This window comes from Nomascus leucogenys, chromosome 10 (assembly GCF_006542625.1).
Source record: "Nomascus leucogenys isolate Asia chromosome 10, Asia_NLE_v1, whole genome shotgun sequence".
NCBI lineage: Eukaryota > Metazoa > Chordata > Mammalia > Primates > Hylobatidae > Nomascus > Nomascus leucogenys.
The window spans coordinates 54,481,936-54,508,156 of record NC_044390.1 but is presented as its reverse complement, the minus strand read 5'-3'; the positions used below and the strand labels follow the sequence as shown (position 1 = coordinate 54,508,156).

The window sequence follows — 26,221 nt, the reverse complement described above, 5'->3', positions numbered from 1 at the left end:
CGTTCGAAGCGTGCCGCGCATGCGTGGGGTCTCGATGCCGTAGGGTTAGCTGGGCAGCAATTCCTACTCACTTTCTGGGGTCCCAAATTGGGCTTCTGGGGAAAAGGAATCCTTTGACTCCTAAGCTGCACAGGGTGCGGGGTCCTGACGCAATGGGGTCCCTAGAAACGGGTGCCCCAACCAACGGGGCTCTAAAATGAGATCCTCCTGGGCCCCATGGGGAACGGTGGTTCCCACTGAGCTGCCCCTCACAAGACGTCCTGACTTGCAGAGCCCCACCGAAGACGGGGTTCCTGATCGAACGGACCCTATGGGGCAGGAAAGTCTTGACGGGGCTCCACAGAGGACCGAGGTCCTAACCGATCTCTACGGGGAACAGGGGTTCTGATTCATGGGGTCCCACCATGGCGTAGGGGTCCTCACTGGGCTCCACCGAAGAGCAGGGTCCTAATTGAGCCCACGGGGACAAAGTCCTGGCTGATCCGGCCCCCTGGGAACGGGCGTCCCGCGTGGGTGGGCTCCGTGAGGGACGGGCCCCCAGAACGGGCAGCTCCCCAGCCTCCCTCGCCTTGCACGGGTGCCCCGCACCCCGCCTCGCTGGGCTGAACGGGGTAGCGATGGCAGGAGGGTCAACGCCTGGGATGCCCGACCATCCAGCTCCGTCCGTAGTGCTGGGCGTCCCCACCACCTGTCCCGGGGTGGGCCGTCGCCCCTCCTCTCCCGCGGGGGCCGGGCCTGGGGTGGCGCCTGGCGGGCGGGGGCGGGCCCAGCTGCGGGGGCGCAGTCGCCGGGCCGCGGGCGGCGGGACGGACGAAGCCGGGGCCCCGGCTGGCACCCGGCAGGCGGGCAGGCGGGCGCCATGGAGCTGCTCTCGGCGCTGAGCCTGGGCGAGCTGGCGCTCAGCTTCTCGCGGGTGCCGCTCTTCCCCGTCTTCGACCTCAGTTACTTCATCGTCTCCATCCTCTACCTCAAGTATGAGCCAGGTGAGCCGGGGCGGAGGCTGGAGGGGACCGGCAGCGGGTGGCTCGGGCCGGGGCAGCTCGGGGGTCGCGGAGAGGGGAAGCCCGTGCGTGGTGGAGGGGGCGGGGGACAGGTTCAAGGATTGCATCGTGGGAATAGGCAGGCGCGAGAATCGTGGGGTTCTCTCACGCTGGGGTGAGCCCGGGGGAGAAGCCCCCAGGACGATGAAGCTGGGGGAGGGGAAGGAGAGGCGTGCGCGCGTTTAGAGTAGGGGGAACAGGTGCTTGGGGGAGGGGTGGAGAGAAGGTCGGGGCTCCTGGTTGGGTCAGAGCTGCAGGAACTTGGGCAAGGGGCGCCGGCTGTGGCGAGGGTGCAGGTGGGGGTCGGTGCATCTGTTCTTGCGGCGCGCAGGTGTGACCTCCCTCCTTGACCTTGGCACGCGGATTGGGAGCGCCAGCGGAGTGTCTATATAAGGGCCGCTGCGCCGGGGGCTGCGGTCAGGTTCAGCGAAAGTGACACCGGTTCCCCTCCCCGCTGCAACTGCCCAGCACCCTCCACTCCCCTCCCTTCCCCCACGGTGCTGAATCTCCGAGCCCCCACGGGAATTCTTCCAGCCCTGGCTCCAGATCCTTTCCACTTACGGAGCAGAACCGGTCCCAGGGCTGGGTGACTTGGGGTCAGTGTCCTCCCTCTCAGCTCCAGACCCCACGCTGGGGAGGTCACAGGAGGGTACACCCTGCTTCTTAATTTTTAAAATGAGGACGAATGGCTTCCTTAGAACGTGTTCTATTTTTATAAAAGGTTCACCGTGAACAAATGTTTAAATGTTTCTTGTTCATCGTTATTCTAGCACACCAGCACTTACTAAATAATAGATTTTAGGCTTAGAAAAATAAAAGAACCCCAAACTTCATGAGCCTTCCTCCCACTTAGATGTAAATTACCACTATAGCTCAGAAAGGAAATAGCTTTATTCTCAGATGATAAAAATAAGCGCTCCTGTTTACTAAAAACTCAAACTGAAAAGGGCAAAGGAAAAAAAGAGAATTACTGTCAGCATAGTGGTGGCCAGCCACCCTTCTTGATGTCTCTTGTATTCATTTACACCTATTTAGTTATAGATGTAAATGCACGCTCTTTTTTTTTTGTTTTTTGAGACGGAGTTTCGCTCTGTCGCCCAGGCTGGAGTGCAGTGGCATGATCTCGGCTCACTGCAGCCTCCACCTTCTGGGTTCAAGCGGTTCTCCTGCCTCAGCCTTCTGAGTAGCTGGGACTACAGGCACCCGCCACTACACTTGGCCAATTTTTGTATTTTTAGTAAAGACAGGGCTTCACCATGTTGGCCAGGATGGTCTCGATCTCCTGACCTTGTGATCCACCCACCTAGGCCTCCCAAAGTGCTGGGATTACAGGCGTGAGCCACTGCACCCAGCAAATGCACGCTCTTATGCTAACAGGATTACACTCTACTTGCTAGGAATTTTTATTCTATTTTTGCCTATCCACATGCCAGAGCCTATTTTCTTAAAAGCTATCCTGGAGAACATTACTTTGCAAAACAAAATAGGCTTTTGTCTTGTCCTAGCATGAACATGGGGCTATCTTTCCTTTCTGGGGAAGAATTCTTGGTGGTTCAGGCCAGTTCCTTGGGCAGTTGCAGAACCTTAGAAAATCTGAAACTGACTGGGCACAGTGGCTCACGCCTGTAATCCCAGCACTTTGGGAGGCCAAGACGGGCAGATCACCTGAGGTCAGGAGTTCGAGACCAGTCTGGCCAACATAGCGAAACCCCATCTCTATTAAAACTACAAAAATTAGCCGAGCGTGGTGGCATGCACCTGTAGTCCTAGCTACTTGGGAGGCTGAGGCAGGAGAATCACTTGAACCTGGGAGGCGTAGGTTGCAGTGAGCCGAGATCACGCCATTGCACTCCAGCCTGGGCAACAGAGCAAGACTCTGTCTCGAAAAAAATAAAAAAATAAAATCTGAAACTGAGGAGGGTTGGAGCCCTATGGGGATGTAGGACACAAATGTCTTGAGAAAAGAGGTCTCCAAGCTGCCTGGGAACTTGCAGGAAGGTTCAAGATATTTCTGCAGAAGTCCTAGAATAAGCCATCCAGGCTCTAAGTGCCAGAGCCTGAAGGTTCCTGAAGGCTGCGAAGTGGTTTCATGAATTCATGAGACGCTCCTGGGAGCTTTTTTCTTTTTCTTTTTTTTTTTTTTTTCAGACAGAGTCTCGCTCTGTCACCCAGGCTGGAGTGCAGTGGCACAGTCTCAGCTCACTGCAAGCTCCGCCTCCCGGGTTCACGCCATTCTCCTGCCTCAGCCTCCCAAGTAGCTGGGACTACAGGCACCCGCCACCACGCCCGACTAATTTTTTTTTTTTGTATTTTTAGTAGAGGCAAGGTTTCACTGTATTAGCCAGGATGGTCTCGATCTCCTGACCTCATGATCCACCTGCCTCGGCCTCCCAAAGTGCTGGGATTACAGGTGTGAGCCACCGCGCCTGGCCTCCTGGGAGCTTTTAAACCCCCTATCTCCATCCCCCACCAATTGAATCAGAATATTAATCTCCCCTCCCTCAGTGACTGATGTCTGTTATCAGGGCTGAGGATACTACACCCAGTTCAACCTCCTCCTTTCATAACTGGGGAAACAGGAAATAGTGGCTAAGCTATCTTAAATACACAGTGAGCCTGTGGTCCCATGGCTGGTCAGTTGCAGCCTTGGGACTCAGCCCAGGTCTGCTTGACTCTAAGAATCAGCACAATTGATGTGAGATACTTGGTTTCCTTAGAAAAGTAAGGTGTTGGAGGCCAGATGTGATGGCTCATGCCTGTAATCCCAGCACTTTGGGAGGCGAGGCAGGTGGATTACTTGAGTCCAGGACTTTGAAACCAGCCTGGGCAACATGGCAAAACCCCGTCTCTACTAAAAATGCAAAAAATAGCCTGGTGTGGTGGTGCATGCCTGTAATCCCAGGTACTTGGGAGGCTGAGACGTGAGAATCACTTGAATCCAGGAGACAGAGGTTGCAGTGAGCCAAAATCTTGCTGCTGCACTCCAGCCTGGGTGACACAGCCTGGCTGAGACTCTGTCTTGGAAAAAAAAAAAGAAAGAAAAGAAAAATAAGGTGTTGGATTGAACTGTTAGTCCCAGTTTGGTATGCATGCTGGGTATCTGTAAATTTTCTTCTCAGAATTTGTGTGCTGGGCCAGCTACAGAATTTGCCAGGCCAATACAAAGTATCAGTGTGGGGCCTTTTGTTCAGAAATTAAGAATTTCATAGCCAGGCATGGTGGTGTGTGTCTGTGGTCCCAGCTACTTGGGAAGCTGAGGCTGGAGGATCACTTGAGCCCAGGAGTTGGAGCTCAACTGTGCCTGGCTGGGTCAGGCTTTCTTGAGAATCCTGAGAATGGATGAAGCTCAGAGTGTGGTCCTCAACAGAGCAGCATCAATGTCGCCTGGGAGCTACAGTGAGCTATGATCACCCCACCGCCCTCCAGCCTCGGCAACAGAGCAAGACCGTGTCTCCTAAAAAAATAATAATAATAAAAAAAGAATGTCAGCATAGGTCAGATAATCTCAGCATTTGGGGAGGCCGAGGTTGGAAGATTGCTTGAGGCCAGGAGTTCATGGCCAGCCTGGGCAACATCGTGAAACCGCTTCTCTATAAAAAATACAAAAATGGCCAGGCGCGGTGGCTCATGCCTGTAATCCCAGCTACTTGGGTGGCTAAGGAAGGAGAATCGCTTGAAACCAGAAGACGGAGGTTGCAGTGAGCTGAGATCGCACCACTGCACTCCAGCCTGGGCAAAAGAGCGAAACTCCATCTCAAAAAAAATAAATAAATAAATAAATGCAGAGTTCTGGCCAAGCTCAGTGGCTCACGCCTGTAATTCCAACACTGGCGGATCACCTGAGGTCAGGAGTTCCAGACCGACCTGGACAACATGGTGAAACCCTGTCTCTTCTAAAAATACAAAAATTAGCCAGTCATGGTGGCACATGCCTGTAATCCCAGCTGCTCAGGAGGCTGAGGCAGGAGAATCGCTTGAACCAGGGAGTTGGAGGTTGCAGTGAGCTGAGATTGCGCCACTGCACTCTGGCCTGGGCAACAAGAGCCAAGAGCGAAACTCCATTTCAGGAAAAAAAAAAAAAAGAGAGAGAAAGAAATGCAGAACCCCAGGCCCCACCCAGCTCTGCCCAATGAGAGTCTGTATTTGAGCAAAATCTGTGGGTGATTTGGCTCATTTCTGGGGCCCCCAGCTCCATGTGAGGAAAGAGAAGGAAGCAGTGAGTGCTGGCTGCAAAACTGAAGAAATGAGTGAATCAGTGACAATCCTGGATGCCTTCAGCCTTGACCCATCCAAAGAATCTCTCAGACTAGTACTTCTCAAACTCACCTACACACCAGACTCACCTGGGGAGATTTTAAAAATCCTTTTGGGCCAGACGCGGTGGCTCATGCCTGTAATTCCAGCACTTCGGGAGGCTGAGGCAGGTGGATCACTTGAGGTCAGGAGTTCGAGACCAGCCCAGCCAACATGGTGAAAGCCCGTCTCTACTAAGAAAAATACAAAAATTAGCCACGCATGATGGTGTGCACCTGTAATCCCAGCTACTTGGGAGGCTGAGGCACAAGTATTGCTTGAACGCGGGAGGCGGAGGTTTGCATTGAGCCGAGATCTTGCCACTGCACTCCAGTCTGGGTGACAGAGCGAGACTCCGTCTCAAAAAAAAAAAAAAAAAAATCCTTTTGTCCTGATTGTCACCCCTCTTTCATTTAAATCAGAATTGTGGGTCAGGCGTGGTGGCTCACGCCTGTAATGCCAGCACTTTGGGAGGCTGAGGCTGGTGGATCACCTGAGGTCAGGAGTTTGAGACTAGCCTGACCAACATGGTGAAACCCTGTCTCTACTAAAAATACAAAAATTAGCTAGGCGTGATGGCGGGCGCCTGTAGTCCTGGCTACTTGATAGGCTGAGGTGGGAGAATCACTTGAACCTGGGAGGCGGAGGTTGCAGTGAGCAGAGATCATGCCATTGCACTCCAGCCTGGGTGACAGAGCAAGACTCTGTCTCAGAAAAATAAATAAATTAATAAATAATAAATTAATTAAATAACTCAGAATCATGGGGCTGAAGGAGGTGGCTCACGTCTGTAATCCCAGCACTTTGGGAGGCCGAGGTGGGCAGATCACCTGAAGCCAGGTGTTGGAGACCAGCCTGACCTACATGGAGAAACCCTATCTCTACTAAAAATACAAAATTAACCGGGCATGGTGGCACATGCCTGTAATCCCAGCTACTCGGGAGGCTGAGGCAGGAGAATCGCTTGAACCTGGGAGGCGGAGGTTGCAGTGACTCTGTCTCAAAAAAAAAAAAAAAAAAGAGAGATGGGGGTTCTGCTGTGTTGACCAGGGTGGTCTTGAACTCCTGGGCTCAGGAGATCCACCTGCCTTGGCTTCCCAAAGTGTTGGGATTACAGGCATGAGCCACTGCCCCCGGCCAACCACTGATCTTTCTACTACCTCCAGAGTTTTGCCTTTTCCAGAATGTCCTATGGTTGGAATCATGCAGTATGTACCCCTTTCAGACTGGCTTCTTTCACTTAGGAATATGCATTTAAGGTTCCTCCATGTCTTTTCATGTCTTGATAGCTCACTGAATAATATTTCTTTCTTTTTTCTTTTTCTTTCTTTTTTTTTTTTTTTTATTTGAAATGGACTTTTGCTCTTGTTACCCAGGCTGGAGTGCAATGGTGTGATCTTGGCTCACTGCAACCTCTGCCTCCCAGGTTCAAGTGATTCTCCTGCCTCAGCCTCCCGAGTAGCTAGGATTACAGGCATGTGCCATCACGCCTGGCTAATTTTCTGTATTTTTAGTAGAGACGGGGTTTCTCCATGTTGGCCAGGCTGGTCTTGAACTCCCGACCTCAGGTGATCTGCCCTCCTTGGCCTCCCAAAGTGTTGGGATTACAGGCGTGAGCCACTGCACCCGGCCAAATAATATTTCATAGTAAGAATGTTACATGGTTTATCCACTCACTTCCTGCAGGACATCTTGGTTGCAGTTTTAACTTTTTTTTTTTTTTTGAGACGAAGTCTCGCTCTGTTGCCAGGCTGGAGTGCAGTGGTGTGATCTCGGCTCACTGCAACCTCCGGCTCACTGGTTCAAGCAATTCTCCTGCCTCAGCCTCCTGAGTAGCTAGGATTACAGGTGCCCACCACCATGCCCAGCTAATTTTTGTGTTTTTAGTAGAGACAGGGTTTCACCATGTTGGCCAGGCTAGTCTTGAACTCCTGACTTCAAGTGATCCACCTGCCTCCGCCTCCCAAAGTGCTGGGATTACAGGTGTGAGCCACCATACCCGGACAAGTTTTAACATTTTTCATATGCTGTTAGGACCAAAGAAAGCCATTCTTTGATCCCTGATTTGAGATCTCTGGTTTGAACTACAAGCTTTTTGAGGGCAGGAGGCTGTTGACTCCTGCTCCACCTTGTGAGGCAGAGGCTGCTATCTTCATTTTACAGGGGAGGAAACTGAGACAGAATGCTGAGCTCAAAAGCTCAGGAGGAAAAGACTGGTGCTAGGGTCACTGAGAGACTCGGTCAGTACCCCATGCTTCATACACCTCTGATTGAATAGCACAGTGCTAGAGTGCCCTGGGGACCCTTCTAGCACCACCCAGCCATCTGCAAATGAGGCATTGACCCCTGAAAAGGGAAAGTCACAGAGTCCATTACAGACCAGGACTTAGGGACCCAAAGCTTCTTCCTCTCTTCTGAGGCAGAGCTGATTTTTTTCTGTTTATTTATTTATTTATTTTTATTTTATTTTTTTGAGATGGAGTTTCGCTCTTATTGCCCAGGTTGGAGTGCAGTGGCACGATCTCGGCTCACCACAACCTCCACGTCGTGGGTTCAAGCGATTCTCCTGCCTCAGCCTCTCGAGTAGCTGGGACTGCAGGCGCCTGTCACCACGCCCAGCTAATTTTTGTATTTTTAATAGAGATGGGGTTTCACTCTATTGGCCAGGCTGGTCTCGAACTCCTGACCTCATGATCCACCCGCCTCGGTCTCCCAAAGTGCTGGGATTACAGGCATCAGCCACTGTGCCCGGACTGTTCTTGTTTTTTTTTTTTTTTTTTTTTTGAGACGGAGTTTCGCTCTTATTGCCCGGGTTGGAGTGCAGTGGCATGATCTCGACTCACTGCAACCTCCACCTCCCAGGTTCAAGTGATTCTCCTGCCTCAGCTGCCAGAGTAGCTGGGATTACAGCATGAGCCACCGCGCCCGGCTGAGGCAGAGCTGATTTTTAAAAAATCCATCTACTGAAATTTCCACCCACAGGTACTTTCCATTTCCGCACAGTTCCAGAAATACCTCTTGCGTCGTTGCTAGGCGCTAAGCAATCTCTTTTTCACCCTCACAGGCATCTTTGGAAATGACTGATATAGATCTGGTGTGGTCACCTTGTCCAAGCTTTCTCAAGATGAGCATCGAAAGTCCCATGTCCAGCCGGGTGCGGGGGCTCACGCCTGTAATCCCAGCACTCTGGGAGGCTGAGGCAGGTGGATCACCTGAGGTCAGGAGTTCGAGACCAGCCTGGCCAACATGGAGAAATCCCGTCTCTATTAAAAATACAAAAGTTAGCCGGGTCTGGTGGCGGGTGCCTGTAATCGCAGGTACTCGGGAGACTGAGGCAGGAGAATCACTTGAATCCGGGGGAGGTGGAGGTTGCAGTGAGCCAAGATCGCACCACTACATTCCAGCCTGGGCGGCAGAGCAAGACCCCATCTCAAAAAAGAATAAAAGAAAGTCCCATGTCCCAGGAAACCCCTGGGACCCAGGCAAAGGGGGATAGTTGGTCACCCTAGACAGCCTCCCCATCCTACATATGGGCAAACTGAGGCCCAGGGAAGGGAGGGACTAGCCTAAGCTCACCCAGTGAGAGGGGAATGTGTTCGTGGCATGCGGCAGTTGAAAACCTATTGGCTTCGTGGGGCTGCCCCATCAAGAGAAACCAAGGAGTTTGGAAAGGCGAAAGGACCTGGGCTTTTTTTTTTTTTTTTTTTTTTGAGGCAGAGTCTCTCTCTGTCACTCAGGCTGGAGTGCAATGGCATGATCTTGGCTCACTGCAATTTCTGCCTCTTGGGTTCAAGCAATTCTCCTGCCTCAGCCTCCTGAGTAGCTGGGATTATAGCCATCTGCCACCATACCCGGTAATTTTTGTATTTTTAGTGGAGACGGGGTTTCACCATGTTGGCCAGGCTGGTCTCAAACTCAAACTTCTGACCTCAAGTAATCCACCTGCCTCGGCCTCCCAGAGTGCTGGGATTACAGGCGTGAGCCACTGCGCCTGGCCGTCATCTTGGTCTTTTGACAGTGAAGCAAACTAAGACTTGGGGGGGGCAGGCAGTCACTTGCCCAAGGCCATGCTAGAGTGAGTAGCAGAGCCAGAAGCTAGGCATGTGATGAGGTTTTGCCATGTTGCCCAGGCTGGTCTTGAACTCCTGAGCTCAAGTGATCTGCCTGCCTCAGCCTCCGAAAGTGCTGGGATTACGGGTGTGAGCCACCGCGCCCAGCCAGCATGTCACTTTTATAGCAGGGCACACACATACTGCAAACATGGGCATCTGTCCGTCAGAGCGTAACTCATGCAAACCCTAGGTCCCTACCCCCACTCCCCAACCTCGGTCCCTGGGATGATCCCAGAGGGCACAAGAAAGATCCTGGAAAGAATTCAGTCCCTGGGAGTTATTTTTAGATGCAGAGGTATCCATTTCTGCAAAACATGGGTGCCTCACCCGACCTGGCCTCTGCACAGTCCACCAGCTGCTCTGAGGGATTAACTCTCAGCCAGTTGTGTTTTAAATAGACCCTAGGAGAGGAGCTGAAGCATTTTACCTCATACCCTAGGACCTTGGTCAATGTTAAGACGTAGGACAACCTTGAGAGCAGGGAGAAACTCTATTTTGGGCTCATAACTCCAGGGTGAGATTGGAGGAGGGAAAAGCTCATTCCAGTCCTCATCAGGAGTTAGACAAAGAAGCAATGTTCTACTTTATTTTTAAAAAAAGAGATGTGGAGAGAAGAAAGTGGCTTGTTCAAGATCACATGGTTAGTTGGTGGGGATAGCGAGGAGAGGGGCAAATGTATTGATTACTTACTCTAAAACAGGGATGTCCAATCTTTTGGCTTCCCTGGGCCATGTTCGAAGAAGAATTATCTTGGGCCTCACATAAAATACACTCACACTGACGCTAGCTGATGAGCTTAAAAAAAGAAAATTACAAAAAAAACTCGTCATTTTTTTTTTTTTTTTTTTGAGGCAGCGTCTTGCTGTGTGGCCCAGGCTGGAGTGTAGTGGTGTGACCTTGGCTCACTGCAACCTCCACCTCCTGAGTTCAAGTGATTCTCATATCTCAGCTTCCCAAGTAGCTGAGATTACAAGTGCATGCCACCACGCCCGACTAATTTTTGTATTTTTAGTAGAGATGGGGGTTTCACCATGTTGGCTAGGCTGGTCTCAAACTACTGACCTCAAGTGATACGCCTGCCTTGGCCTCCCAAAGTGTTGGGATTACAGGCGTGAGCACTGAGCCCGGCCATAAGTGTATCATTTTGCAGCCCAACCTTTTCACTCAGCAGTAGGCTTATGGGACTTGTCTTTGTTGATACATCTAAAACAGAGATTCTCAATCAGAAGGGATTGTGTTCCCAAAGGATAAATTTGGCAATATCTGGAGACATTCTTGGTTGTCACAGCTGTGTGGTGCCACTGTCATCTAGTGGGTGGAAGCCAGGGATGCTGCTTAACATGCTATAATGCACAGAATGCCCCCATAGCAAAAAATGATCTGACCCAAATGTCAGCAGCGCTGAGGTTGAAAAACCCTGATGAAGGTCTAGTTCACTTTTCTTTCTCTTTTTATCTTTGTTTGTTTGTTTGTTTCTGAGATGGAGCCTCCCTCTGTCGCCCAGGCTGGAGTGCAATGGTGTAATCTTGGCTCACTGCAACCTCCACCTCCCGGGTTCAAGAGATTCTCCTGCCTCAGCCTCCTGAGTAGCTGGGATTACAGGCACCTGCCACCATGCCTGGCTAATTTTTGTATTTTTAGTAAAGACAGGGTTTCACCATGTTGGCCAGGCTGGTCTCGAACTGCTGACCTCAAGTGATAAGCCTGCCTTGGCCTCCCAACGTGCTGGGTGAGCCACTGCACTCAGCCTGGTTCACTTTTAAATAGCTACTATATGGCACTCCACATTTTGTGGCATCCCACAGCTTTACTAAGAGACTGTTGATTTCACTTTTCTCCCGTTGCAACATTGTATCAGTGAAACATCTTCCTTCTCTATGTCTTTGTTTATGGTGCTTGTTTCTTTGGGGTTAATAGCAAGGAGTGGAATTGCTGGGGTCCAGGGGATGCACAGCTTCATATTTCCCTGGTATTGCCAAGTTGCCTCTAACATGGTAATGCCCACTGATGCACTTGGATTTGTAGGAGAAACTCTGGCATTGATCATTATTTCCCCCTGTGAGGTTGACCAAGCTAAGAAGAAGGTAATTCCTTCTACAGAGTAGAGGGCACTACACGTTTCTCAATTAATAAATGGAACAGAGAAGGTCATTGTTGTTACAATGTCACCAGAAATGGCCAGGCCTGCTGGTGGCTCACACCTGAAAATCCCAGCACTTTGGGAGGCCAAGGCAGGAGGATCATTTGAAGCCAGGAGTTCAAGAGCAGCCTGGGCCACACAGTGAGATCCTATCTTTACAAAAAAAAAAAAAAGTATAAAAATTGGCCACGCTTGGTGGCACATGCCTGTACTCCTAGCTACTTGGAAGGCTCAAGCCCAGGAGTTTGAGGCTGCAGTGAGCTATGATTGCATCACTGCACTCCAGCCTGGGTGACAGAGCAAGATGCTGTCTCTTAAAAAAAGTGTCCAGGCCAGGCGCTGTGGTTCATGCCTGTAATCCCAGCACTTTGGGAGGCCAAGGTGGGTGGATCACCTGAGGTCAGGAGTTCGAGACCAGTCTGGCCAACATGGAGAAATCCCCTGTCTACTAAAACTATAAAACTTAGCCAGGCATGGTGGCAGGCGCCTGTAATCCCAGCTACTTGGGAGGCTGAGGCAGGAGAATCACTTGAACCTAGGAGGAGGCAGAGATTGCAGTGAGCCGAGATCACGCCACTGCACTGCAGCCTGGGCGACAGAGCAAAACTCTGTCTCCAAAGAAAAAAAAAAGGGGGGTGGGGCAGGGATCCAACACAACCATGACCCAAGGCCGGGCGCTGTGGCTCACGCCTGTAATCCCAGCACTTTGGGAGGCTGAGGTGGGCAAATCACCTGAGGTTGGGAGTTTGAGACCAGCCTGACCAACATGGAGAAAACTTGTCTCTACTAAAAATATAAAATTAGCCGGGCGTGGTGGTACGTGCCTGTAATCCCAGCTACTTGGGAGGTTGAGGCAGGAGAATCACTTGAACCCAGGAGGAGGAGGTTGCAGTGAGCCGAGATCGTGCCACTGCACTCCAGCCTGGCGACAGAGTGAGACTGTGTCTCAAAAAAAAAAAAAAAAAAAAAAAAAGAGCTATACACTTAAAAATGTTTAAAATGGGCTGGGCATAGTATCTCACGTCTATAATCCCAACTCTTTGGGAAGCTGAGCCAGGTGGATGGCTTGAGCCCAGGAGTTTGAGACCAGCCTGGGCAACATGGCGAAACCCCGTGCCTACTTTAAATATACAAAAAATTAGCCTGGCATGGTGGCGCGCGTGCCTGTAGTCCCAAATACTTTTGAGGCTGAGGTGGGAGGAGTGTTTGAGCCCAGGAAGTCAAGGCTGCAGTGAGTCGTGATTGCACCACTGCACTCCAGCCTGGGTGATGGGAGTGAAACCCTGTCTCAAAAAAAAAAAAAAAAAAAAAGTAAAATGGTAAATTTAATGTGTATTTTACAAAAAAAAATTTTTTTTTTAAGATAGCAGGTGTAAGAATACCAGCATAAGGCTGGGCACGGTGCCTCATGCCTGTAATCCCAGCACTTTGGGAGGCTGAGGTGGGAGGTTCACTGAACCTCCTTTATCTCTACCGAAAATACAAAAATTAGCCAGGCGTGGTGGTGGCTGCCTGTGATCCCAGCTACTCGGGAGTCTGAGGCAGGAGAATCGCTTGAACCTGGGAGGCGGAGTTTGCAATGAGCTGAGATTGCACCACTGCACTCCAGCCTGGGTGACAGGGTGAGACTCTGTTTGAAACAAACAAAAAAAGTTAAAAAAAAAAAAAAAAAGAATACCAGCATAAGCTCATAGGGATCTTGGGATCAGCTGAGGTCAGAATAGCAATTTCTTTTATTTCGTGTGTGTGTGTGTGTGTGTGTGTGTGTGTGTGTGTGTGTGTTTTAGATGGAGTCTTGCTCTGTTGCCCAGGCTGGAGTGCAGTGCAGTGGTGCAATCTTGGCTCACTGCAGCCTCTGCCTCCTGGGTTCAAGCGATTCTCCTGTCTCAGCCTCCTGAGTAGCTGGGATTACAGGCATGCACTACTGTTCCCAGCTAATTTTTGTATTTTTAGGGACGGGGTTTCACCATGTTAGCCAGGCTGGTCTTGAAATCCTGACCTCAAGTGATTTGCCCACCTTGGACTCCCAAAGTGCTGGGATTACAGGTGTAAGCCACCACACCCGGCCAAGAGTAGCAATTTCAAAGTACTCCCAGGTGCAAGCTGGCCCATCTCTCCAAGCCTCAGTCTCCTCATGACAATGAGACTCCTGTGATAATAAAATCCGTCACTTGGCTGGGGCACTGATGAGGATTTATTAAGTCCTAAATGTGAGCTAGTGTCATCATCATTGCCACCTCTCTGGGCATGGAGGAAAGGACTCCCACTCAGCTCTCTATTTTCTCTGTGCAACCTCAGGCATGCGTACAGCCTCTCTGAACCTTGCTTCCTCCTCTGAAACTTACGAACTGCACAGTGTTGGGTGGGCACTCTGGATTAGGATAGGCTGACCAGAGCATATGGGAGTGAAGCCTGCCTTTGGCATGCTGGTGATGATGCAGGACACTCCTGTGCCTCCCAGGAGCAGTAGAGCTGTCCCGGCGCCACCCCATCGCATCCTGGCTGTGCGCCATGCTGCATTGCTTCGGGAGCTACATCCTGGCTGATCTGCTCCTTGGGGAGCCACTGATCGATTACTTCAGCAACAACTCCAGCATCCTGCTGGCCTCAGCTGTCTGGTAAGCCATGCTGGGCATGGGAGAGCAGAGCCAGGTCGGGGAAGGAACAACCTGGGCACCAGGGAGGAGAGAGGTTGGAGGAATTAGAATGCACCAGTAACAGCCCTCATGATGGCCCTGAATACGCTGCCTTCCGTGCCCAACTCTGGTCTAGGCACAGCACATTGGGGAGGGGGGTCTAACACAACCACAGCTCCCTACCCCCATTCTTCACAGTCTGCCCATCCCCTGGCACTCAGCATTCTCTCCCCAAAGGTACTTGATTTTCTTCTGCCCCCTGGACCTCTTCTATAAGTGTGTCTGCTTCCTGCCTGTGAAACTCATCTTCGTGGCCATGAAGGAGGTGGTGCGAGTCCGCAAGATTGCGGTGGGCATCCATCACGCCCATCACCACTACCACCACGGGTGGTTCGTCATGATTGCAACTGGGTGGGTCAAAGGTAAATAGGGCGATGACAATGAAAAATCATCCCAGTGGAGAACTTTGGTCCAGTGGTACTACCAGGCACCCCAGCTGGGAAAGCCTTTGCTCCAGGCAAAGGGGCATAAAGACTGCAGTAGGTGTTCAAACCTCCCTGCAGGTATCAGCCGATACCTTTAGGGTAAGTGGGAAGATTCTTCTAGAAATGTTACTGTCAGGGGTACCTAAGACAGTGATGATGATGACAAAAGCCAGCATTGCCAGAGCAGGGTTTCTCACTTGCAGCACTACAGACATGTGGGGCTGGATCATTCTTTGTGGTGGGGGCTGCCTTGTGCATTGTAGGATGTTGAACAGCATCCCTGGCCTCCACCCACGAGATACCAGTAGCACACTTGTCCCCAGCTGTGACAAAAGAAATTGTCCCCAGACATTGCTAAATGCCTTCTAGAGAGCAAAATTGCTGCAGGTGAGAACCCCTTCTTCTCTAGAGCTTTAGCTATAGGAGTTCTTAACTTATGTGGACCATGGCCCTTTTGCCAGTGAAGCCTACAGACCCTTTCGTGTGCAGAAAATAGAGCTAGACATGGTGGCTCATGCCTGTAGTTCTAGCTTCTCAAGAGGCTGAGGTGGGAGGATCACTTGAGCCTAGGAGTTCAATGTTACAGTGAGCTATGATTGTGCCACTGCACTCCAGCTGGGCAACAGAGCAAGAGTCTGTCTCTAAAAAATTAAAATTAAAATTAAAAAATAAATAATGAAAATGTGGGAGGCTGAGGCAGGAGAATGGCGTGAACCCCCGGGGGGCGGAGCCTGCAGTGAGCCAAGATCGTGCCACTGCACTCCAGCCTGGGCGACAGCAAGACTCTGTCTCAAAAAAAAAAAAAAAAAAAAGAAAATGTTGTTAGAAATAAAGAATGTTTTATAATGATAAAAGGGTCAATCCACCAGGAAGATATAACAACTATAAACATATATGCACCTAGAAACAGAGCACCAAAATGCATAAAGCAAAAATGGACAGAAGTTAGGGGAGAAAGAGATAATTCAACATTAAAAGTTGGAGAAGTGGGCCAAGGAGTAACAGAAAAGCAGGGAAAGAAGGTCTGAGCAAGTGCCAAAAACCACTGGGCACTTTATCCTCGCTTCCTGCCCACCAGATATGGGTACCCACAAAGTGCCAAGACCTAGAATCACCCTCCATTGAGCCATGGTGTCCTCAGTTATTCCTTGCTATGGGGAGCCAACCTGTGCATTATACAATGGTGAGCCACCTCCCTGGCCTTGACTCATTAAATACTAGTAGCGCTCCCTCCCCAACTGTGACAACTCAAAGTGTTTCTCAACATTGCCATATGCTTCCTTGGGGGCAAAATGGCCCCAGATGCAATTCCCTGGTCCAGTAGTATATCTCAGGCACCCAGTTGGTGCAGCAGTTCCTGGAGTGGATGTCCAGGTCTATTTAACCAATAGATTTAGGGTAAATGGGAAGATTCTTCCAAATTTAACCATTCTGTCTCCATTTGAGTCTCCTTATTGTCTCTTCAGGAAGCTTTTACTACTGAGCAGATTCCCCAGGGGTATAGCATCTCCCCCAAGGATGGGTGGCTTGAGAAAGATTGAGAACTTGGAGCCTTGAGGAGGAGAGAGACTGGGGGTGGGGGCTGCCTTGGAAGCCTCAAGCACAGCTTGGGGTCCTGGATTAGGGGCATCAGGACAGACAATCCCAGGTTGAAGATGGGGACATGACTGATTCCTTTAGGTGGCTTTTGCTCTGAATTTGCCATATGATCCTCAGCAAGGCTCTATCCTCTCTGAGCCTCAGTTTCCCCACCTGCAGCTGATGATCATACACCCCCAGGCTCAGTGTCCTTCTAGAGAAGACTCTGGGAGTGGAGAGACTGCTTCCTTGGGAATTCAAACAAGAGGAAAGGAGACCTGGGGGTGGTGGGCTTGTTCAGAAGCACCCTGTCCTGTAGGTTCTGGTGTCGCCCTCATGTCCAACTTCGAGCAGCTGCTCCGAGGGGTCTGGAAGCCAGAGACCAACGAGATCCTGCACATGTCTTTGTGAGTATCCCACTCCACCTCTCCCTCCATGCCTCCTGTATGTCCGGGTGCCTGACCCTGAGTTGGATGCTGCTGATAACTTAGAGAGGCCTCAACCCTTGACCCTGCCTTTCAGGAGCTTTCAGAGGCTATGACTGGGGAAGCTCAAAGCAGAGCCATAGCTCTGCTCAGTGTGGAGGTTGGGGAGGGCAGAGCTGCAGGAAGGAGGCAATACCTGATTGGGGTTTTGAAGAGTGAGCAGGAGTTCACTGGCCGAGAAGGAGCCTCCCAACAGAGGCCAGCATCTCTGCCAACTGTCAAATCACAGAAGAGCAGCAATACTGCTGGGTGTGTGGGGTCAGGGTACAGGGTATGCATGGGATATGGAGTGTGCATTGGGAGCGTATCTGGAGCTAAGTGGACAAAGCCAGGTGGCAGCATCCAAGACCCAATGCAGGATCCCACATTGCATTTAGCTTAATGCTTTTTTTGTTTTGTTTTTTTTTTTGAGACAGAGTCTTGCTCTGTCGCCCAGGCTTGAGTACACTGGCATGATCTCTGCTCACTGCAACCTCCACCTCCCAGGTTCAAGAGTTTCTCGTGCCTCAGCCTCCCAAGTACCTGGGATTACAGGCATGCGCCACCATGCCTGGCTAATTTTTGTATTTTGAGTAGAGATGGGGTTTCACCATGTTGGTCAGGCTGGTCTGGAACTCCTGACCTCAAGTGATCTGCCCACCTCGGCCTCCCAAAGTGCTGAGATTACAGGCGTGAGCCACCCTGCCCCGGATAGTTTAGTGCATTTTTAAAAGACCTTGTTGGGGGCCGGGTGTGGTGGCTCACACCTGTAATCTCTGCACTTCGGGAGGCCAAGGCTGGAGGATTGCTTGAGTCCAGGAGTTCAAGACAAGCCTGGGCAACATAGCGAGACTTCTATAAAAAAAAAAGTTAAATTAGCTAGGCATGGTGGGATGCACTTGTGGTCTCAGCTACCCAGGAGGCTGAGACAGGAAGATTACTTGAGCCCAGGAATTTGAGGCTTCAGTAAGCTAGGATCATGCCACTGTATTCCAGCTTGGGTGGCAGAGCAAGACCTTGTCTCAAAAAAAAAAGAGGAGGGGAGGATCATGGGATCATGCATATAAATCACCTGGCCCTGGAACCTGGTGAGTGCTTTGGAAATATTAGGTAGAATTACCATCATTAGGCTGGGCATGGTGGCTCACGCCTATAGTCCCAGCACTTTGGGAGGCTGAGGTGGGCGGATCACCTGAGGTTGGCAGTTTGAGACCAGCCTGACCAACATAGAGAAACCCCGTTTCTACTAAAAATACAAAATTAGCTGGGTGTGGTGGTGCATGCCTGTAATCCCAGCTACTTGGGAGGCTGAGGCAGGAGAATCGCTTGAATCTGGGAGGCGGAGGTTGCAGTGAGCCTAGATCACGCTATTGCACTCCAGCCTGGGCAGCAAGAGCGAAATTCCATCTAAAAAAAAAAAAAAAAATTAGCTAGGGGTGGTGGCATGCCTATAGTCCCAGCTACATGGGAGGCTGAGGTAGGAGAACCGCTTGAACCCGGGAGGCAGAGTTGCTGTGATCCGAGATTGTGCCACTGCACTTCAGCCTGGGCAATAGAGCAAAACTCTGTCTGAGAGAGAGAGAGAGAAAGGAAGGATTATTAAATACATGCAGTGAAGCTGGGCATGGTGGCTCATCCCTGTAATCCCAGCTATTCAGGAAGCTGAGGTAGGAGGATTGCTTGAAACCAGGAATTCAAGACCAGCCTGGGCAACATTACAACATCCCATCTCTTAAAAAAAAAAAAAAAAAAATTAGCCTGGTGTGGTGGTGCGTGCCTGTAGTCCCAGCTACTCAGGACGCTGAGGCAGGAAGATCGCTTAATCTCAGAAGGTTGAAGCTGGAGTGAGCTGTGATCACACAAGTGTACTCCAGCCTGGGCAACAGAGCGAGACTTTGTCTCAAAAAAAAAAAAGCAATGAGAGACAGACACCATGAATAGAAGTCACAGGTCTGTCTTTTGCAACAAATAAAAATATCTTAAACCTATTTTGCAAGGAAAAAAATAAAAGTTAAGGAAAACTCTGCATGTTGTAATCACATTTTCTGGGGGAATGAGCTGATGGGGGATCCCCAAGATCATCCTGATGTTGGATGTAGAAGGACTCAGAGAATTTAGCAAAGCCATTATATTTAGGGTTATGATTTATTACAGTGACAAGATACAGAATAAAATCAGCAGAGGCAGCTCACGCCTGTGATCCCAGCACTGTGGGAGGCCGAGATAGGAGGATTGCCCAAGGCCAGGAGTTCAAGACCAGCCTATGCAATAGAACAAGACTCCATCTCTACAAAAAAAAAAAAAAAGACTTAAAAATTAAGCAGGCACAGTGGCATGTAACTCTAGCCCTAGCTACTTGTGGGGCTGAGGTGGGAGAATCACTTGAGCCTCGGAGTTTGAAGTTACAGTGAGCCATGATCAGACCACTGCACTCCAGCCTGGGTGACAGAGAGAGACCCTGGCTCTAAAAATAAATAAATACATAAATTAAATAAATAAATAAATAAATAAACAAATAAAATGAAATCAGCGGGGTTGGCTGGGTGAGGTGGCTCAGGCCTGTAATCCCAGCACTTTGGGAGGCTGAGGTGGGTGGATCACTTGAGGTCAGGAGTTCAAAACCAGCCTGGCCGACATGGCAAAACCCCATCTCTAGTAAAAATGCAAAAATCAGCTGGCATGGTGGTGGGCACCTGTAATCCCAGCTACTCAGGAGGCTGAGGCAGGAGAATCACTGGAACCCAGGAGGTGGGGGTTGCAGGGAGCTAAGATCACGCCACTGCATTCCAGCCTGGGTGATAGCATAAGACTCTGACTCATACACAAACAAGAAATCAGCAGGGGCAAAACATGCATGAGGCAGAGTACAGGAGAGAAAAGGTGCAAACATCCAGTTTTCCTCTCACAGTGGAATCACGTGGACAGGGCTTCATTCTCCCAGCAGCAATGTGTGACAACATGCATGGCATACTGCCAACCAGGGAAGCTCTTCTGAGCCTGGGTATCCAGGGTTTTTATTGCAGCTCAGAACTAGCTAACCACTTGTGTGGCTGACCTCAGTCTTCAGCCCTTCTAGAGGTCCACCTGATGCTGCATGGCCCAAGACCCCCACCATAAATTACGTTGTTACCACCTGGTGTGGCCCAAGGCCCTCCTCAGGCAAACAAAGACAGTCTTATTAAGGCAGTACACTCCAAGGGCTTAGAGGGCATATTCCAGGAGCTGGACAAAGGCCAGACCTTTCCTTAGACCAGGTTAACCCATCATGCATAGGATGACACCACCTCAACCTCACACCTTACAATCAGGAGAAGCTGTGCTGGGCGCAGTGGCTCATGCCTATAATCCCAGCACTTTGGGAGGCCGAGCAGATCACTTGAGGCCAGGAGTTCGAGACCAACCCGGCCAACATGGTGAAACCCTGTCCCTACTAAAAATACAAAAATTAGCCAGGCATGGTGGCATATGCCTGTAGTCCCAGCTACTTGGGAGGCTGAGGTGGGAGAAACACTTGAAACAAGGAGGTGGAGGTTGCAGTGAGCCGAGGTTGTACCAGTGCACTCCAGCCTGGGCGACAGAGCGAGACTCCATCTCAAAAGGAAAAGAAAAGAGAGAAGCTGGGATGGGAGCTGGTGCCAGGGCAGGGGGGTGTCTGGGCCAGAGTTACGAAGACTTGAGCCATGCAGGCACCTCCCGGTAATGACAGCTGCTCCCTCCAGCCCCACCAAGGCCAGCCTGTATGGAGCCATCCTCTTCACCCTCCAGCAGACCCGCTGGCTGCCGGTGTCCAAAGCCAGCCTCATCTTCATCTTCACCATGTTCATGGTGTCCTGTAAGGTAAGCCTTTCTCTTCCTGCAGCGTTCTTGCCTTGACCAATGCCACCCTGCCACCTCCAGGCTGGGAGTGGGGAAATTGGACACTCCAGCCTTATATGGCCGGGACAGGGCAGCCCAGAGAGGGGAGATGCTTGCCAGTAGGCCACTGGGAAGAGAGTTTAAAAGGCAGTGTCCAGCAGCCAGGACACAGGTGAGAGGAACAGGCCTTCTGTGCAAAGGGCCCAGCTTGAGCCAAGGTCAAGGTGGGCCCAGTCCCTTGGGTACAGAGACCAGAAGGACAAGAAGCTGAAATGGCAGCATCAGGGAGCCGGGAACTCAGTTGGACCAGGAATAGTTCTAGTCTGACAGTCATGCCTTGAGTTGACATCACCCCACCCAGGAGGGGTCTTCAGGGGCTGGGCTCTCTCCCTCTGCATGAAGATCTCAGCTCAGGGCTGTGTCTTGCCTGGGCGAGTACTCCAGGGCTGTCAAAAGGGAGTGAGCATGAGTCTCCCTGCATTAGGGGAGAAGGGAGAGGCAGGCAGATGGCTGGGATCCTGTCCTGCTATGTTTGTAGCTCTACCCCAGGCCAAATGTCTTAGTCCATTCAGGCTGCTGTATAACAGAATGCAGTGCCATAGACTGGGTGGCTTAGAAACAACAGAAATTTATTCCTTGGCTGGGCGCGGGGGCTCATGCCTATAACCCCAGCACTTTGGAAGGCCAAGGCAGACAGATCACTTGAGGCCGGGAGTTCAAGACCAGCCTGGGCAACATGGCGAAACCCCGTCTCTCCTAAAGATACAAAAATTAGCCAGGCGTGGTGTCGCATGCCTGTAATCCCAGCTACTCGGGAGGCTGAGGCAGGAGAATCACTGGAACCCCGGAGGTGGAGGTTGCAATGAGCCAAGATTGCACCACCGCACTCCAGCCTGGGCAACAGAGTGAGACTCTGTCTCAAAAACAAACAAACAGGCAAACAAAATATAAATACAAAAATTAACCAGGCATGGTGGCGCATGCCTGTAATCCCAGTTACTTGGATGGCTGAGGCATGAGAATTGCTTGAACCCAGGAGGCAGAGGCTGCAGTGACCTGAGATCATGCCATTGTACCCCAGTTTGGGCAACAGAGTGAGACCCTGTCTCCAAAAAAATGAAAAGGAAGAAATGTATTTTTTTTTTTTTTGAGACAGAGTCTTGCTCTGTCACCCAGGCTGGAGTGCAGTGGCGCCATCTCCACTCACTGCAAGCTCCGCCTCCTGGGTTTACGCCATTCTCCTGCCTCAGCCTCCTGAGCAGCTGGGACTACAGGCCCCCGCCACCACGCCTGGCTAATTTTTTTGTATTTTTAGTAGAGACGGGGTTTCACCGTGTTAGCCAGGATGGTCTCGATCTCCTGACCTCATGATCCACCTGCCTCGGCCTCCCAAAGTGCTGGGATTACAGGCGTGAGCCACCGCGCCTGGCCAGAAATGTATTTCTTACAGTTCTGGAGGCTGGGAAGTCCAAGATCAGGGTACTAGCCTGGTCAGTTCTGGTGAGGGCCCTCTTTCATGGTTGCAGACAGGCAACATCTCACTGTGTCCTCACATGGTGGAAGGGACTGGTTAGCTCTCCTGGGCCTCTTTATGAGGGCACTAATGTCTTTCCTGAAGGCTCCACCCTCACGGTCTAATCACCCCCCCAAAGGCCTCACCTCCTAATACCATCACCTTGGTGATAGGTTTCAACATATGAATTTGGGAGGACACAGACCTTCAGACCTGCACTTAGCACAGCTTTTCTCTGAGCCCAGGTGTTGTGGGGAATTCTGGGGGATGTGTGACCAGCAGTCCCAGTGTGCTCGGAACTTTCCAGGGGTCAACACTCGAAATCTGGCATCCTGGGAAACCTGGGGTGGTCGCCCATCGTCCTGGGGGGTGCATGCAGCCAGAGGGCTGGGTCTGGGCTACCTCCAACCTTGACTTTGATGATGTTCTCTCTCCTCTTCTCCCTACCCTGCCCTCTCCTCCTTTGCTTTCTATCTTGGTCTCCCTCTGTCTCTCTTGCTGTCCCCCTGGCCACCCCACCTCAGGTGTTTCTGACAGCCACCCACTCACACAGCTCCCCCTTTGATGCCCTGGAGGGCTACATCTGCCCCGTGCTGTTTGGTTCGGCCTGTGGGGGTGACCATCACCATGACAACCACGGTGGGTCCCATGGCGGTGGTGGGCCAGGAGCTCAGCATTCGGCCATGCCCGCCAAGTCCAAGGAGGAGTTGAGCGAGGGCTCCAGAAAGAAGAAGACCAAGAAGGCGGATTAGGGGGTGGCCCAAGGGGCACTGGAGAGAGGACCCGGACCCAAGACCCTCTGAGCTGGGAGGCTTCCTGTGCTCAGACCTATCCTTTCCTGGCCTTGACTTCCCTATCTGCAAATCAGGGTCATTGACTCACCCTCCAGGGCTGACGTGGGGGTTGAGATATGGGGATGAGGATGAAGAACTTTTGTAGAAATCGGGGTTCCCTCTTTCTCTCTGCCAGGACCCCATAGAATCACAGCTTTTGGAGGGGTTCACAGAATCCTGGCAGCAGCTCCAGTCAAGAATATCACTGGTTGGCACTGATGTCCTTAGTTCTATTTTTCCTTCTTTAAAATTGCATCTTGACTAGGCACAGTGGCTCATGCCTATAATCCTAGCACTTTGGGAGGCCGAGGCAGGCGGATCACCTGAGGTCAGGAGTTCAAGACCAGCCTGGCCAACATGGTGAAACCCCATCTCTACTAAAAATACAAAAATTAGCCAGACGTGGTGGTGCACGCCTTTAATCCCAGCTACTTGGGAGGCTGAGGCAGGAGAATCACATGAATCCGGGAGGTGGAGGTTGCAGTGAGCCGAGATCTTCCCACTGCACTCCAGCCTGGTCAATAGAGCAAGACCCTGTCTCAAAAAAAAAAAATTGCATATTGACTCCTGAAGAACTTCAAGCCATGTTGAGATCCATTCACTTGATGGACATTTTCTAAGTACCTGTGAGCCAGGTGCTGCCATTTCAGTCTCTTCTTACCACGCTCCTCAGTGGCTAGACATTTTCCCGTGCCCAGAAAGTCCCGACTCTTGCTGGGCGTCCCTGGACAAGTTTCCTTCCTCCTCTGAGCTTGGCACTCCTAATCTGTATAGTGGAGACCCTTGGCCCCCCACTGTATGGAAGGGCTGATGTGAAGCTGCAGGTAAAAAAGGCTCACATGCTTCTAAGCCTCGTGCAGTCAGGAGGGGAGACCAGGACAGTTGGAAATTATGATTGCAAATGGCTTTGCGTTTTAGATCATTCGTGTGTGTGGATCAGAGAAACGCACAGGTTCCCTGGCACAAAGGAAGCCCTCGGTAGACACGTCTAGGGCAGGCTTGAGATACCAGATGGTGTGAAAGGCTTATGATCTGTTCGTCTCAGGCTCCCCTTAAACCAAAGAAATGGAGCCAGCTGGGTGGGGTTCCACAATCCAGCTCTATCAAGGGGCTCTGAGTGTGCACAGTTGGGACCTGGATGTATCAGGTCTCCCTCAGGCTGGAGTCCATTGTCACTCATTCAGCCATTGAACAAACATACAGATGCTTATCTGCTCTGTGCTCAGCCTTGTGCTGCTGCTGGGCGGGCCAGGAACCTGCTTCAGTGTGAGAGAGGTGGATGATATTATAGCTGAAGGGCCCCTCCTGGTCACCCTCATCTCAGCCTAGGTCACCAGGATGTCTGAGAGGGGTGGGTGCATGGGACGGGCATGGCCAGTCTCAGGTGAGGTTTGGGCCCAGACCTCGTTGGAGTCCCAGATGTTGCCAGGCTGTTGGAAAAGTGCCTTGTTCCTGTGATGCCTGGGAGTTAGGTGGGTCCTGGGGAGGTTTCATCCTCTTGCTTGTCCACCGCAGCTCGGTGTGGAGGGGCAGCCAATAAATCATTGTGAATGAACCCTCATGGCTTGTCTGATTCATGCCTGGGATTTTGTTTTTTGTTTTTGTTTTTGTTTGAGACGGATTCTCACTCTGTTGCCCAGGGTGGAGTGCAGTGGCCCGATCTCAGCTCCCTGCAACCTCCGCCTCCTGGGTTCAAGCAATTCTCCTGCCTCAGCCTCCCGAGTAGCTGGGATAACAGGTGCCCGCTATCACGCCCGGCTAATTTTTGTGTTTTTAGTAAAAGCGGGGTTTCACCATGTTGCCATGCTGGTCTTGAACTCCTGACCTCAAATGATCCACCCACCTCGGCCTCCCAAAGTGCTGGGATTACAGGCGTGAGCCACCGAGCCCAGCCACATGCCTGGGATTTTGGCTTCAAGATGTGGGGATGGCTGGGCATGGTGGCTCATCCCTGTAATCCCAGCACTTTGGAGGGCCGAAGCGGGTAGATCACCTGAGGTCAGGAGTTCAAGACCAGCCTGGCCAACATGGTGAGACCCTGCCTCTACTAAAACTACAAAAATTAGCCAGGCATGGTGGCAAGTGCCTGTAATCCCGGCTACTCGGGAGGCTGAGGCAGGAGAATCGCTTGAACCTGGGAGGTGGAGGTTGCAGTGAGCTGAGGTGGAGCCATTGCATTCCAGCCTGGACAACAAGAGCAAAACTCATTCTTTAAAAAAAAAAAAAAAAAAAAAAAGGCTGGGCATGGTGGCTCACGCCTGTAATCCCAGCACTTTGGGAGGCCAAGGCAGGTGGATCACAAGGTCAGTAGATGGAGACCATCCTGGCTAACATGGTGAAACCCCATCTCTACTAAAAATACGAAAAATCAGCCGGATGTGGCGGCGGGCGCCTGTAGTTCCAGCTCCTTGGGAGGCTGAGGCAGGAGAATGGTGTGAACCCGGGAGGCAGAGCTTGCAGTGAGCCGAGATCGCGCCACTGCACTCCAGCCTGGGCGACAGAGTGAGACCCCATCTCAAAAAAAAAAAAAAAATGTATACTGTGCACATACATTACATGAAATCCTAGAAAAAGCAAACTAATGTATAATAACAGAAAGCTGATCAGTGGGTGCTTGGGGAAAGGCAGGTAGGGTGAGCTTCTTTGAGCAAAAGAAGCTGGGCATGGTGACTCACACCTGTAGTCCTAGCTACTCTGGAGACCAAGGCAGGAGGATCACTTGAGCCCGTTAGGTGGTGTCCAACCTGGGCAACACAGCAAGACCCTGTCTCAAAAAAAAATTGGGCAAAAGATTTGAATAGACGCCACCAAAGAAATTGTATGGTTGGCAGATACCATGTAAATTGCACATTAAAACCACAAGCATATGCCACTGCATACCTGTTATGAATTGAATTGGATTCCTCTCAAATTCATTTGTTGAAGTCTTAACCCCCAAGGTATTAGGGGGTGGGACCCTTGGGAGGTGATTAGGTCGTGAGGGTGGGGCTCTCATAATGGGATTAGTGCCCTTACAGAAGAGGCCCCAAAGAAACACTTTGCTCCTCCTACCATGTGAGGACACAGAGAGAAGACATGTATGAACCAGGAAGCCAGCCCTTACCACACAGTGAATCTGCCAGTATCTTGATCATGAACTTCCCAGCCTCCAGACTGTGAGAAATAAATTTCCGTTGTTTATAAGCCATCATTTTCTAGTATTTTCTTGTAGCACCCTAAATGGACTAAGACAGGAGATAAAGCCTTTTTTTTTTTTTTCTTTTGGAGACGGA

The 26,221-nt window shown here is 51.0% G+C and overlaps 1 protein-coding gene across 2 annotated transcripts; it reads left to right on the top strand.

Moving 5' to 3' along the window:
- Window positions 1-18: 18 nt before the first annotated feature.
- TMEM38A (transmembrane protein 38A) lies at window positions 19-24,510 on the top strand. Of its 2 annotated transcripts, none has more exons than XM_030820517.1 (6): window positions 19-983; window positions 14,056-14,203; window positions 14,459-14,643; window positions 16,604-16,691; window positions 20,468-20,585; window positions 22,641-24,510. In XM_030820517.1, exons 1-6 carry the CDS (start codon window positions 860-862, stop codon window positions 22,866-22,868), a joined length of 891 nt encoding a protein of 296 aa, XP_030676377.1. In that variant the 5' UTR covers window positions 19-859; the 3' UTR covers window positions 22,869-24,510. The 2 variants fall into 2 exon arrangements, with proteins under 2 accessions (XP_030676377.1, XP_003275848.1); XM_003275800.3 differs by having other exon boundaries at window positions 14,047-14,203.
- The last annotated feature ends 1,711 nt before the right edge of the window (window positions 24,511-26,221 follow it).